The sequence below is a fragment of the Triticum urartu genome, chromosome 3 (assembly GCF_003073215.2).
Source record: "Triticum urartu cultivar G1812 chromosome 3, Tu2.1, whole genome shotgun sequence".
Taxonomy (NCBI): domain Eukaryota; kingdom Viridiplantae; phylum Streptophyta; class Magnoliopsida; order Poales; family Poaceae; genus Triticum; species Triticum urartu.
In genome coordinates, this window is record NC_053024.1 from 571,919,334 (window position 1) to 571,931,805 (window position 12,472).

The window sequence follows — 12,472 nt, forward strand, 5'->3', positions numbered from 1 at the left end:
GCGATGCAGTGGCCGGAGTTGGTTCCTCGGGAACCTGCGTCCGCATTGAAGCAGCGGCTATCGAAAGGTCGCATCGGTCAGCGCCGCCCTCCCTCCCTCCATCCGATCACGTCATGACATCAATGCTGGCCTCCGCGTGCTCTGGGCCGGCATGAATGCGGCGCGGTAAATGGCCTGTGCATCAGAAGGAAAGCGCGGGAGGGGCGGGTGCTGAGTTTTTGGTGGGCCAGGGCAGTTAGAAGAAGGCTTGGGATCGGCCTGGACTCCCGCAAACCTCCCCCACATTGGTCTCCGGTTTGCGGGAGAAATCGCATTCGGACCGCCCGCGGACCGATACAGATCGGCATTGGATGGCTTCCGTAGTCCGGACACCGCGGCCCAAACGGTTACATGAGGTTTATGGGTCCGCCTTAGAGATGCCCTAAGGTCTAAAGCTCTGGAGGAAAACTCTAGGCCATAGGTTCAACGGTCGTACCTCATAATAGTACTGTTTCTACATCATTCTCCTTATCGAGTCCTCTTAACCCCTCTTTTCACATGAGAGGTAAGAGTATATAATAGATCTGAGCCGTTGATCTCATTAATTAGTGGTAGATTAGCTCTTACGTTATTACCTCACATGAAAAATGAGGGGGTAAGAGGGAGCATGTTAAAATTTGCCTTGTTTGAGGGCAATGTTTGGAGATTGCTCGTAATTTCACTTTTATGGTGAAATCCATAATCTAGCTTATGTGGATGGATCCGAGGACAGGCATCACTAGCACGTCCTTCCTTTACTGGAGACGTCTTCGTCTTCGCTGGAGAACCTTTCTTATAGTATGGATACCGCCATTGTTGGTGATGGATGTTGATGGTTGTTCTTGTGTGCTACTGTTTTGATTGTATACTTTTTTACATTGGATTGTTATATTGACCGGGTATTAATATTAACTTGATATTAATAGCCATTTATAAAAAAACACAAAGAATATAAAAGGATATAGCATTTGCAAATAGAGATTACATAGAAGCACTTATGCATCACTCTCCTACCGATAAACCGTCACCCCAAACCGGCTGAACAAAACCCGTACAGCCATTTCCAAGTGGTTGCATCCAAAAGGTCTGAACTTCAACACACCAAGGTAAGGTGATCCAGTGAGTAACCATGTGGATAACATGCAAAACATTCCACTCTAACATCAAATATCATTCTGGTAGTTCCATATTGTCCAATGAAAGATTGACACGTGGATTTGAGTATTGAGTTTCCCATTCGCCCCAAACATACTAAAAGTACTAGTCGACGTGGAAAGTTTAAAAAGCTTTTTTTCCGGATAAAGGGCGCTTTTATTAACTCAAAATATAGCATCAAGCAGATACAAAACATGATGAGCAACACCGGCCTCTGCACAACTAAGATGCGCACAACCAAAGGCTAACAGTCTGACCAAAGAAAAATAGAAAACGACATACCGACAGCAGTAAAGTCATATAGGACCGACACTATGCCTATGTCTAAGGAGGCGGTGGACCGATCCAGAGGTTATGCTGCCTCCCATGTTAGGTAAAAACCTCCATGGCCACCAGCTCCAACCGCATACACACCGCCTTAAACAATGTTGGTACTCCGTTCGATGTAGAATAGCTAAATGGACCATTCTCTACAACAAGCATTCAGAAGGACATTGTTTGTATTTTGTTGACAACCAACACCTTTCTCTACCATTTTCAATCGGGCACTAGATACATGCTTACACCAAATGTCTTTTACTAGAGGAAGAAAATCATCATGCTTCAATCAAGCCACATCAAACATAAAGCCTCTAGGTCTTTTATCCTTAGGTTGCACCACACCACATTTGAACGCCGGAGGATTATGACCAGATAACTCCTTAACCAGCTTAACCACACTGACCAAAGGAAAAAGATCCTCCCATGAAAGGGACATAAGAATTCTATCAAGCTTTTCCAAAGTAAGGTGTTGTTGTTTATTGGACCATATGCACATACCTCCAACCATATAAATTTCTATCAAATTATAAGAATGAACAATAGAATTAAACATATAAGAAGCATGGGACATGCTAGTATGTTTATTCTTCTCATCATAAGTTATCAAAATGTTAAAATCTCCCCCAACAACATAATGACAATTGACCTTACTACAGACGGAAGCTAATTCAGTAAGAAAAATCCATCTTCGGCTCCTCATGAGCTGGGCCATACACAACCACAAGGGATAGATTGCAATCTAACAACTTATGCAACACATTGACCTGAATAAAACTTTTGTCATACCCAACAGAAATAATATCCAAAGTAGAAAAATCTAGTGCCACATAAAATACCCCTACATTTGCCCGCAGAAGGAATCCAATCCAATTGAAGAAGATTCCCATGATCCAACTTCCTGAAGAAAGCGTGAGAATATTTCCTCTTCATGGTTTTCTGGATCCCCACAAAGTCTAAATCATGGTTATGGAAAATATCTGACAAACAGGATGCAATACCTTTCTTCCCCACCGCTCTACAATTCCAAAATAAACCAATCGTATTAATTTATTTGGTTTTTGTCTCAACCTACCAATTCCGTCGGGGGCAAAATACACGAGGATATAGCATTTGCAAATAGAGATTACATGGAGGCACTTATGCATCACCCTCCTATTGATAAACCATCACCACAAGCCGGTTGAACAAAACCCGCATGACCGTTTTCAAGTGGTTGCCCTCAGGGCCCAAAAGTTTTGAACTTCAGCACACCAAGGTAAAAATCACGTGGTGATCTAGTAAGTAACCATGTGGATAACTTGCAAAACATTGGAAACTCCAACATCAAATATCATTCTGGTAGTTCCAAATTGTCCAACAGAAGATTGACACGCGGATTTGAGTCAATTTCCCATCCACCCCGAAAACATATTAAAAGCACTAGTCGGCGAAAAAAGTTTAAAAGCTACATGGACCATTCCCTACAAACAAGCGTGCCAAAGGACATTGTTTTTATCTTTGTCAACAAACAACACCTTTCTCTGCCATTTCAATTGGGCTTTCGCCAAATTATTTTAGTCAGAACCACTTCTCTACGTCTCCGCCCATCCCTCAGTCCACATCACCACCGAACAACACAACAGCATATTGTCTTCTCCCTTTTTGTTCATTTTCGTTGGTGGGCTTGGCGGCCGATCGATGACGCCTACTGCTACTATGACCTGGTACAGCGTCGCGTCACAATTAAAGATTCGTAGTACAGGCCATGCTGTTAGCTTAATCCGTGGGCTTAAGGGCAAATAATAACAGCAAGAAGAGGGGTGCATAAAAACGCAGCGATGACCTGGTCCCAGTGCGAGCGTACGTGTGGTCGCTGTTTGCATTCACTTGTTTGTCCAGCTCCGACGAACTGTAGATGCGGCCGGACAGCTCCATAGTACAGTCCGGCCGATCATGTTAGGTTAGCTTTGCAATTCCTGTCATAACTCCGCATCTCCGCTGCTATGCCTATCCATGCCTACACAAAGATGGAAGCTAGTGATCAGCGTAGCGTTCCGGAAACAAACAGTGCCGGCAAGATATCCAGCACTACCCTTTCTTTCATGAAAAGAGTAAACCCTAGAACAACCATCGATCGGTAGCACTTGCAGTAGCATTTCAGTCTAAACTGTGGTATGCTGCTAGTTGCTACAGTGCATCCTACTCCCTCCATTCGGAATTAACTGTCGATGGAATGAGCCTCGAGAGTTAATTCCAAACGGAGGTAATACTAAACAGAGAAATTTTCCCATTACCTTGTGTAAATGCTTACAATGCCACTCCAGGATCCACCATGTATTGTAAAGAAGAAGTTCATCACGCATACCACCACCACACACACACACACTCACACAACGTCAGGACCAGAATCATGGAGTTTCAAGAATGGTTCGTTCAAACGATGTAGCAGCCAGAACTGCAGAGCCTTTCATTGCTCTCAGCACACTAGTTTCTGTTCTGTATGTTCTATAAAGTTCTTGAAACAATGGTACAACATGAGGATTTTGCTTATGCTCCATACACTCAACTTATTAAGAGTCCTTTTACGTAACAGGCATGCGATCCTTAAGAATGGCTGCTTGAAGCAATACCAGTTTTCTCCAAGCAAGCGAATGGGTATGTGTGTCCTGTGTGTAACTGCAAAAATCACCATGTTCTTGGTTCCTTCAGTTTGTGTACTGTCATACAACATAGCGATATGTGACGTATCTGCCGGCTGTCTCGCTGGGCCTGATGATCTTCACAACTTGCCCTCGTTTGAGGCCGTAGTACCTCGCAATGGGATCCGTAATTTGTATTCTTGGTAGCTGTTTTGTTCATTGCATTCAGAAGAGAAATGGTTACATGCCTGTGAGCGGGTGCATATTTGTAGCGAAGTACTGAAAAATGGAGAGGGTGTCATGCAACAACAAGTGATAGAAGCATGGTTGTGTTGGCAAACAAGCAAGATTCAGTAGCTATTGTAATACATCTCCCATAGACAAACAACATCGATTTTCTTAGAGCAAATTGTGGAAACATGTTCCTCTAATGTTGGCCTTATTGCTATATCAGGGAACTAGATACAAGGTTGGCTGGCTCTATTGATGCCCAAAATTAGCGCAACTTTCAAGTGCTAATCAAGATTTAGTAATACCTGAGTTTCCTTTAAAGTGTACCGCGCCAATAACGTCTTCTTTTCCTCATTAGCAAGCACTTGATGCTCCGGAACAAGAACATGTTCCTTGATATTTATAAGCATTTCGGCGTCCTGTGGTTCGTTGCTTCAGTTATGAGAAAGCCAGAGTAACATAACAGATCACAGAAATGTGTCGGTTGAATCAGAGTGCATAACCAACCTGGAAAACCTCCAAGTGGATCTTTGGCTCCAGTTCTTGGAGAAACGATTTTGCAAATGGGGTGAGGTTCTGTTGCACAACCAATATAGCCCTGGAGACTTTCTCGGCGTTCATCATTTCAACATACTTCTTGATGTGCTTCATCCCCACCTTCTCGTCGTTAGGGAAGAACACGTATATCTGATTCGAAAGAGAGAAACAAGTAATAAGTGTTAGGAGACTGCCATTTCAAGGCAGAACTTCACCAACATAATAGCTGAATTTGGCACAGAATGCAGCATTGAGTTGCTCTGAACGAAAATGAGGTTCCTGGCAGCCATCATTCATCGTCAGGCAGCATGGTCGAGCTACTTGGTCGGCTAAATTCTTCCAACAGTACGTAGTCGTATGTCTGTAGAATTGTAGAGGCTGGTCAGGCAGTAGCAGACGGCAAGCAGCGCAGTCGCACAGAGCAACTCGCCTGGCGCAACGTGCACAGCGGAGCAGAGTGTCCCCCAAGCTAAGGAGCCGACGCCATGAGCACCACGAACTAAGCTTGCATCGACCACTCGATGGCAAAACAAACACCGGTCGATCCAACAGAACAGATCGAGCAAGAGCAAGACGATGGAGCTAGGGCTTCAAATCTAACGAAGTTGTCGACCGAGAGACGGATCGCGGATGACCATCGGCGAAAAGGAGAAACAGAGAGCTGGATCCGTGGACGACAACCTAGCTACTTTAGAGGAAAGCAAAAGCAGGGGAGATTGAGCTGAGCCGAGCAGACCTGGTCGTTGGGGTCGTTCTTCTTGCACTTGTTGATGAGCATGTCCTCGCGGTGGAAGGACTCGCCGTACTTGCGCTGGAAGTCGCGGCGGGTCATGGACAGCTCGTGCTCCACCACCAGGTAGCCCCGGTCGCGCAGCATGTGCATCACCGTGCGCCGGATCCGGACCAGCCGCCCCACCGTCACGTCCTCCGTCACCAGGCCCGACGCCATCTCCCTCCTCCTCCTCCTCCTCCTCCGCTGCCGGCGGCGGCTTCGGTTTGGAGGCGGAGCTGCAGCTGCTGAGCTTGACCTGCGGAGGGCGACGACGTCGGCCCACTCTGCTTTTTTCCAATCCAGCAAGTGGGTTGGCTGCGCGGATACAATATCGTCACGCGCGCCTGCAAGCTGCGTCCGCGGATGACTGGTGGGGCCCCGGCAACAGCAGTGAGCAGTGCCCAATACGGGCCGACTTTACAGCGTGTGTTCTGACTGGTCGGCTCTGTAACGTTGCTAAAAATGGAGCATCGCGCATGAAACGCTCCCTTTTTCTACCGCGATGTCGCTCCCACCGTCTCCGTCCCCATCCGGGCTTGGCTCGCAAGCAGGAATGTTCTACTAGCTGCAATACCACCCATTTTTTCGTTGCACGAGAGCTGTGTACCTCCATGCCCAAAGTTACGGGTGGCTGTTTGGTTGCCTGCATAAGGTTCAGCCTCACCCGCGCAGGAAGAAAGTGACCCGTTTGATTGCCTGCGTTTATTGTGCGGTCCGCATTACACGAACATTAAAGCACCTCTAGATCAGACACAGGGAAAACGTCCGAATCAGCAGTAGCTCGCGAGCCTGGCTCGAGCGACGCAGGGGAGGGCGACACGCTTCTCTCCTCATGCGACCAGGGAGATGACGTGAGCTCGCCCGCGTCGCCGAAAAATCGGCGGGAGGATTTCGACTCACCTCCCGTCGAGTCCGCCCCTATTTAGCCCCCTCCCTCACCGTCCCAACTCCCGCCACCATTCTCCCTCCTTTCGAGCTTTTCCGCCGATGCACATCGGCACCGACGAGCAGGTAAGCGGCGCATTGATGACCCACAAGTATAGGAATCTATCGTAGTCCTTTCGATAAGTAAGAGTGTCGAACCCAACGAGGAATAGAAGAAAATGATAAGCGGTTTTCAGTAAGTTATTCTCTGCAAGTACTGAAATAAGTGGTAACAAATAGTTTTGTGATAGGATAAATTGTAACGAGCAACAAGTAACAAAAGTAAATAAAGTGCAGCAAGATGGTCCAATCCTTTTTGTAGCAAAGGACAAGCCGGAACAAACTCTTATAATAGGAAAAAGCGCTCCCGAGGACACATGAGAATATCGTCAAGTTAGTTTTCATCACGCTCATATGATTCGCGTTCGATACTTTGATAATTTGATATGTGGGTGGACCGGTGCTTGGGTGCTGTTCTTACTTGAACAAGCATCCCACTTATAATTAACCTCTATTGCAAGCATCCGCAACTACAACAAAAGTATTAAGGTAAACCTAACCATAGCATGAAACATATGGATCCAAATCAGCCCCTTACGAAGCAACGCGTAAACTAGGGTTTAAACTTCTGTCACTCTAGCAACCCATCATCTACTTATTAATTCCCAATGCCTTCCTCTAGGCCCAAATAATGGTGAAGTGTTATGTAGTCGACGTTCACATAACACCACTAGAGGCTAGACAACATACATCTTATCAAAATATCAAACGAATACCAAATTCACATGATTTCTAATAGCAAGACTTCTCCCTTGTCCTCAGGAACAAACGAAATTACTCACAAAGCATATTCGTGTTTATAATCAGAGGGGTAATAATATGCATATAGGATCTGAACATATGATCTTCCACCAAATAAACCAACTAGCATCAACTACAAGGAGTAATCAACACTACTAGCAACCTACTAGCATCAATCCCGAACTTTGAGACAAGAATTGGATACAAGAGATGAACTAGGGTTTGGAGATGAGATGGTGCTGGTGAAGATGTTGATGGAGATTGCCCTCTCCCGATGAGAGGAGCGTTGGTGATGACGATGGTGATGATTTCCCCCTCCCGGAGGGAAGTATCCCCGGTAGAACAGCTCTGCCGGAGCTCTAGATTGGTTCCGCCTCGTGGCGGCGGAGTCTCGTCCCGAAAGGTTCCTTCTAATTTTTTTCTCATCGAAAGACTTCATATAGGAGAAGACGGACGTCGGAGAGCCACCAGGGGGCCCACAAGGTAGGGGGCGCGCCCTAGGGGGGGGCACCCTCGTGAGCAGGGTGTGGGCCCCCTGGCCTTCATCTTTGGCGAGGATTTTTCTTTATTTATTCTAAGATGTTCCGTGGAGTTTCAGGATTTTTGGAGTTGCGCAGAATAGGTATCTAATATTTGCTCCTTTTCCAGCCCAGAATTCCAGCTGCCGGTATTCTCCCTCCTTATGTAAACCTTATAAAATAAGAGAGAATAGCCATAAGTATTGTGACATAAAGTGAAATAACAGTCCATAATGCAATAAATATCGATATAAAAGCATGATGCAAAATGGACGTATCAACTCCCCCAAGTTTAGACCTCGCTTGTCCTCAAGCGAAAAGCCGATAACAATAAATATGTCCTCATGTTTAGAGGTAGAGGCGTCGATAAAAAATAAAATACGGACATGAAGGCATCATGATTATTCTCATAACAGCAACATATATAGATTCTATCATATGATTACTTATGTTCAAGTGATGATCTATTCACAATGCAAAAGTATAAATCATAAACCTTATTGGGCTCCGACAAACTATAATCCCAGTCATTGAAGCAATTGCAATTTATCATAACATCGAAAAGAGTCTATGTCAGAGCTAAAAAGCAAGTCCACATACTCAACTATCATTTAGTCCTCCATAATTGCTAACACTCACGCAATACTTATGGTTACAGAGTTTTAATCGGACACAGAGAATGATAGGGGCTTATAGTTTTGCCCCACAACTTTTTACCTCAAGGGTAATGTCAACAATAATGGTTCATGCTCCCCTATATCCAATTAGATACATATATATATATCATGTTCTTTCCAACATGCTGAGCTTGCCAAAGGATAAAATGAAAAAGAAAAGGTGAAGATCACCATGACTCTTGCATAAGGTAGAAGATAATAATAAAGGACAAGCCCTTCGCAGAGGGAAGCAGAGGTTGCCATGCGCTTTTATGGTTGGATGCATAAAATCTCAATGTGAAAGAACGCCACTTTATATTGCCCCATGTGATATGAACCTTTATTATGCAGTCCGTCGCTTTTATTACTTCCACACCACAAGATCATATAAAGCTTATTTCTCCCACACCAATCAATCATACATATTTAGAGCAATTTTTATTGCTTTGCACCGATGACAACTTACTTGAAGGATCTTACTCAATCCATAGGTAGATATGGTGGACTCTCATGGCAAAATTGGTTTAAGGATATTTGGAAGCACAAGTAGTATTTCTACTTGGTGCTGAGAATTTGGCTAGCATGAGGGGGAAAGGCAAGCTCAACAAGTTAGAGGATCCATGACAACATACTTTATCTCAGATATAAGAAAGACATAACTCATTACATTGTCTTCCTTGTCCAACATCAACTCTTTAGCATGTCATATTTTAATGAGTGCTCCCAATCATAAAAGATGTCAATGATAATATATCTATATGTGAAAACCTCTCTTTCCTTATTACTTCCTATTAATTGCAACAATGACCAAAGCTATGTCTGCCAACTCCCAACAACTTTTAATCATCATACTCTTTCTATGTGAAGTCATTACTCTCAATAAGATTAGTATGAACTTTTTGTTTCTTTTTATTCTTTTTCTCTTTTCTTTTATTCGCCCAAGATCATGGCAAAATAATCAAGCCCTTGACTCAATACTAATCTTTATTATATATAGCTCACGGACTCGATTACAAAGAGAGATCATAAAGCAAAACTCAAAACTAGATCATGCCATAAACTTTATTCTACTAGATCAAGATACTTCTAATAAGATAGAACTAAGAAAAATGGTAAAGATAGGAGTTGTGATTGTGATACGATACCGGGGCACCTCCCCCAAGCTTGGCAGTTGCCAAGGGGAGTGCCCATACCCATGTGATTATGTCTCCTTCTTTGTTGTTGGTGTAATATTCTTGGCGATGATTCCCCTCAGGATGCGGTTCTCCTCTTCGAGCTTATTGACTTGCTGTTTGAGGTCCATTATTTCCTTACGAAGCTTTCCCGTGACAGCTAAAGCTCCTTGCACCCAAGGGTGTTGCATAGCTGTGGGAGAACAAGTGGCACTCCTCTTCATATTTTCATAAGAAAGAAATCTAACATTAGAAGGGATAACCGAGTTTGGAATAGTTGAGCTCTGTAGTTCCCCCATCATGAACCCAGCTCGGAGGCGAGAGGTGACTTCTTGATCCTCCATGGCATCTACTCTCATCAAGTCAGCCTCCATCTCTTCCTCCGTTGCTGGCCCAAAGTGGTCAGCGTCGCTGTTTGCCCTTGGTTCCGGTGCCGAATTAGATACCCGGCTCTCCCCGATTGACTCTTGAGAAGACATCTTGCTCTAATCTGCAGCAGCAATAGCTCAAAAACAAAAACAGAGGTTTGCGTAATACGGGAGTCAAAACCTTCGGGAGATTATATAATGAATTTTTACTGACCAAAGTACATAACGTGCAAGAAAACGGAGTCCGGAAGGCACACGAGGTGCTCACGAGGTAGGGGGCGCGCCCACCACCCTCATGGGGCCCTCGTGTCCTTCCCAGACTGCTACTTATTTTTCTATTTTTTTAAATATTCCAAAACGGAGAAATATTGCCTTAAAAATTGTTTTGGAGTCGGTTTGCTTACCGTACCACATACCTATTCCTTTTCGGAGTCTGAAACGTTCTGGAAAGTGTCCCTTATGTATTCCTCCGGGGTTACGGTTTCAATAATATTGGTTTCAACATTTATGGGATTACCCAAGATATAATGTTTGATTCTTTGACCGTTTACCACCTTCAGATTTTGTGCCTTCAAAGTTGTTGATCTTTATGGCACCGGAACGATAGACCTCTTTGATAACATAGGGCCTTCCCATTTAGAGAGAAGTTTTCTTGCAAAAAATCTTATGTGCAGTTCTATCTCCAGCGTGGTGTCCTCCATAAGCCTCGGAATGACACTTGCGTAGGATCTGTTCCTGTTCATGCTTAGGTACACAACGTCTAATAACACCATCTACTCCTTCTTTATAAAGATGTGGGTCATCCCAAAAGTAATGTCTTAAATCATAGATTTTTTTTTTCTTTTGCTGGTATGTGAAGCTAGGTGGTATAAACTTAGCAACAATGTAATTAGTATAATCAGCATACCATGGAGTACTGCTAGAAGTACTTATAACATTTAATTGTTCATCAGGAAAGCTATCATTAATAGGTAGTGGGTCATCAAGAATATTTTCTAACCTAGACAAGTTGTCTGCAACGGGGTTCTCAGCTCCCTTTCTATCAACAATATGCAAATCAAATTCTTGTAGCAAGAGAACCCATCTAATAAGTCTAGGTTTAGCATCTTTCTTTTCCATAAGATATTTAATAGCAGCATGATCAGTTTGAATAGTTACTTTAGAATCAACAATATAAGATCTAAACTTATCACAAGCACTGCTAAGAGCTCTTTTTCAGTAGTAGCATAATTTCTTTGAGCATTGTCTAGAGTCTTACTAGCATAATTAATAACATTTAATTTCTTATCAACTCTTTGCCCTAGGACAACACCTACAGCATAATCACTAGCATCACACATAATTTCAAAGGGTAAATTCCAATCAGGTGGCTGAACAACAGGTGCAGAGACTAATGCTTTCTTAAGTATTTCAAATGCTTCTACACAATCATCATCAAAGACAAATGGTGTATCTTTTTGCAGTAAATTAGTCAGAGGCCGAGAAATTTTTGAGAAGTCCTTAATGAACCTCCTGTAAAATCCGGCGTGACCAAGGAAACTTCTTGTACCTTTGATGTCCTTGGGACATGGCATCTTTTCAATAGCATCAACCTTGGCTTTATCAACTTCAATACCTCTTTCAGAAACTTTATGCCCCAAGACAATACCTTCATTAACCATAAAGTGGCACTTTTCCCAATTCAAGACAAGATTAGTTTCTTCACATCTCTGCAAAACTCAATCAAGATTGCTCAAGAAATCATCAAAATAGGATCCATAGACGGAAAAATCGTCCATGAAAACCTCACAAATCTTTTCACAAAAGTCAGAGAATATAGCCATCATGCATCTTTGAAAGGTAGCAGGTGAATTACATAAACCAAAAGGCATACGTCTATAAGCAAAAGTACCAAAAGGGCATGTAAAAGTAGTTTTTGATTGATCTCTAGCCGACACAGGTATTTGAGAGAAACCAGAATAACCATCTAGAAAGCAATAGTGTGTATGTTTGCATAATCTTTCTAGCATTTGATCAATAAAAGGTAAGGGGCAATGATCTTTCTTAGTAGCTTTATTTAATTTGCGGAAATCAATTACCATCCTATAGCCTGTGATAATTCTTTGTGAAATCAATTCATCTTTATCATTAGGAACAACAGTAATACCTCCCTTCTTAGGGACACAATGGACAGGACTTACCCACTCACTATCAGCAACGGGATAGATTATACCTGCCTCCAGAAGCTTTAATATTTCTTTTCTTACCACTTCTTTCATTTTAGGATTCAGACGTCGTTGAGGATCACGAACTGGTTTGGCATCTGCTTCCAAATTTATTTTATGTTGACATAGAGTGGGACTAATGCCCTTAAGATCATCAAGAGTATATCCAATAGCAGC

At 43.3% G+C, this 12,472-nt stretch overlaps 1 protein-coding gene across 1 annotated transcript; it reads right to left on the reverse strand.

Annotated features, from left to right (window-relative positions):
- Nucleotides 1-3,872: 3,872 nt before the first annotated feature.
- On the reverse strand, nucleotides 3,873-5,964 carry LOC125545086 (DNA-directed RNA polymerases II and IV subunit 5A). The gene is made up of 4 exons (XM_048708945.1): nucleotides 5,617-5,964; nucleotides 4,851-5,030; nucleotides 4,649-4,762; nucleotides 3,873-4,319 (listed from the first exon to the last, which is right to left on the reverse strand). Exons 1-4 carry the CDS (start codon nucleotides 5,827-5,829, stop codon nucleotides 4,194-4,196), a joined length of 633 nt encoding a protein of 210 aa, XP_048564902.1. The 5' UTR covers nucleotides 5,830-5,964; the 3' UTR covers nucleotides 3,873-4,193.
- Between the last annotated feature and the right edge of the window lie 6,508 nt (nucleotides 5,965-12,472).

Coding starts and splice junctions, on each gene's coding strand:
- LOC125545086 (XM_048708945.1), bottom strand. CDS start 5,829: ATGGCGTCGGGCCTGGTGACGGAGGACGTGACGGTGGGGCGGCTGGTC. Junction 4,763..4,850: donor TCCACTTGGAGGTTTTCCAG/GTTGGTTATGCA, acceptor AACGAACCACAG/GACGCCGAAATGCTTATAAA. Junction 4,320..4,648: donor ACACTTTAAAGGAAACTCAG/GTATTACTAAAT, acceptor TGAACAAAACAG/CTACCAAGAATACAAATTAC.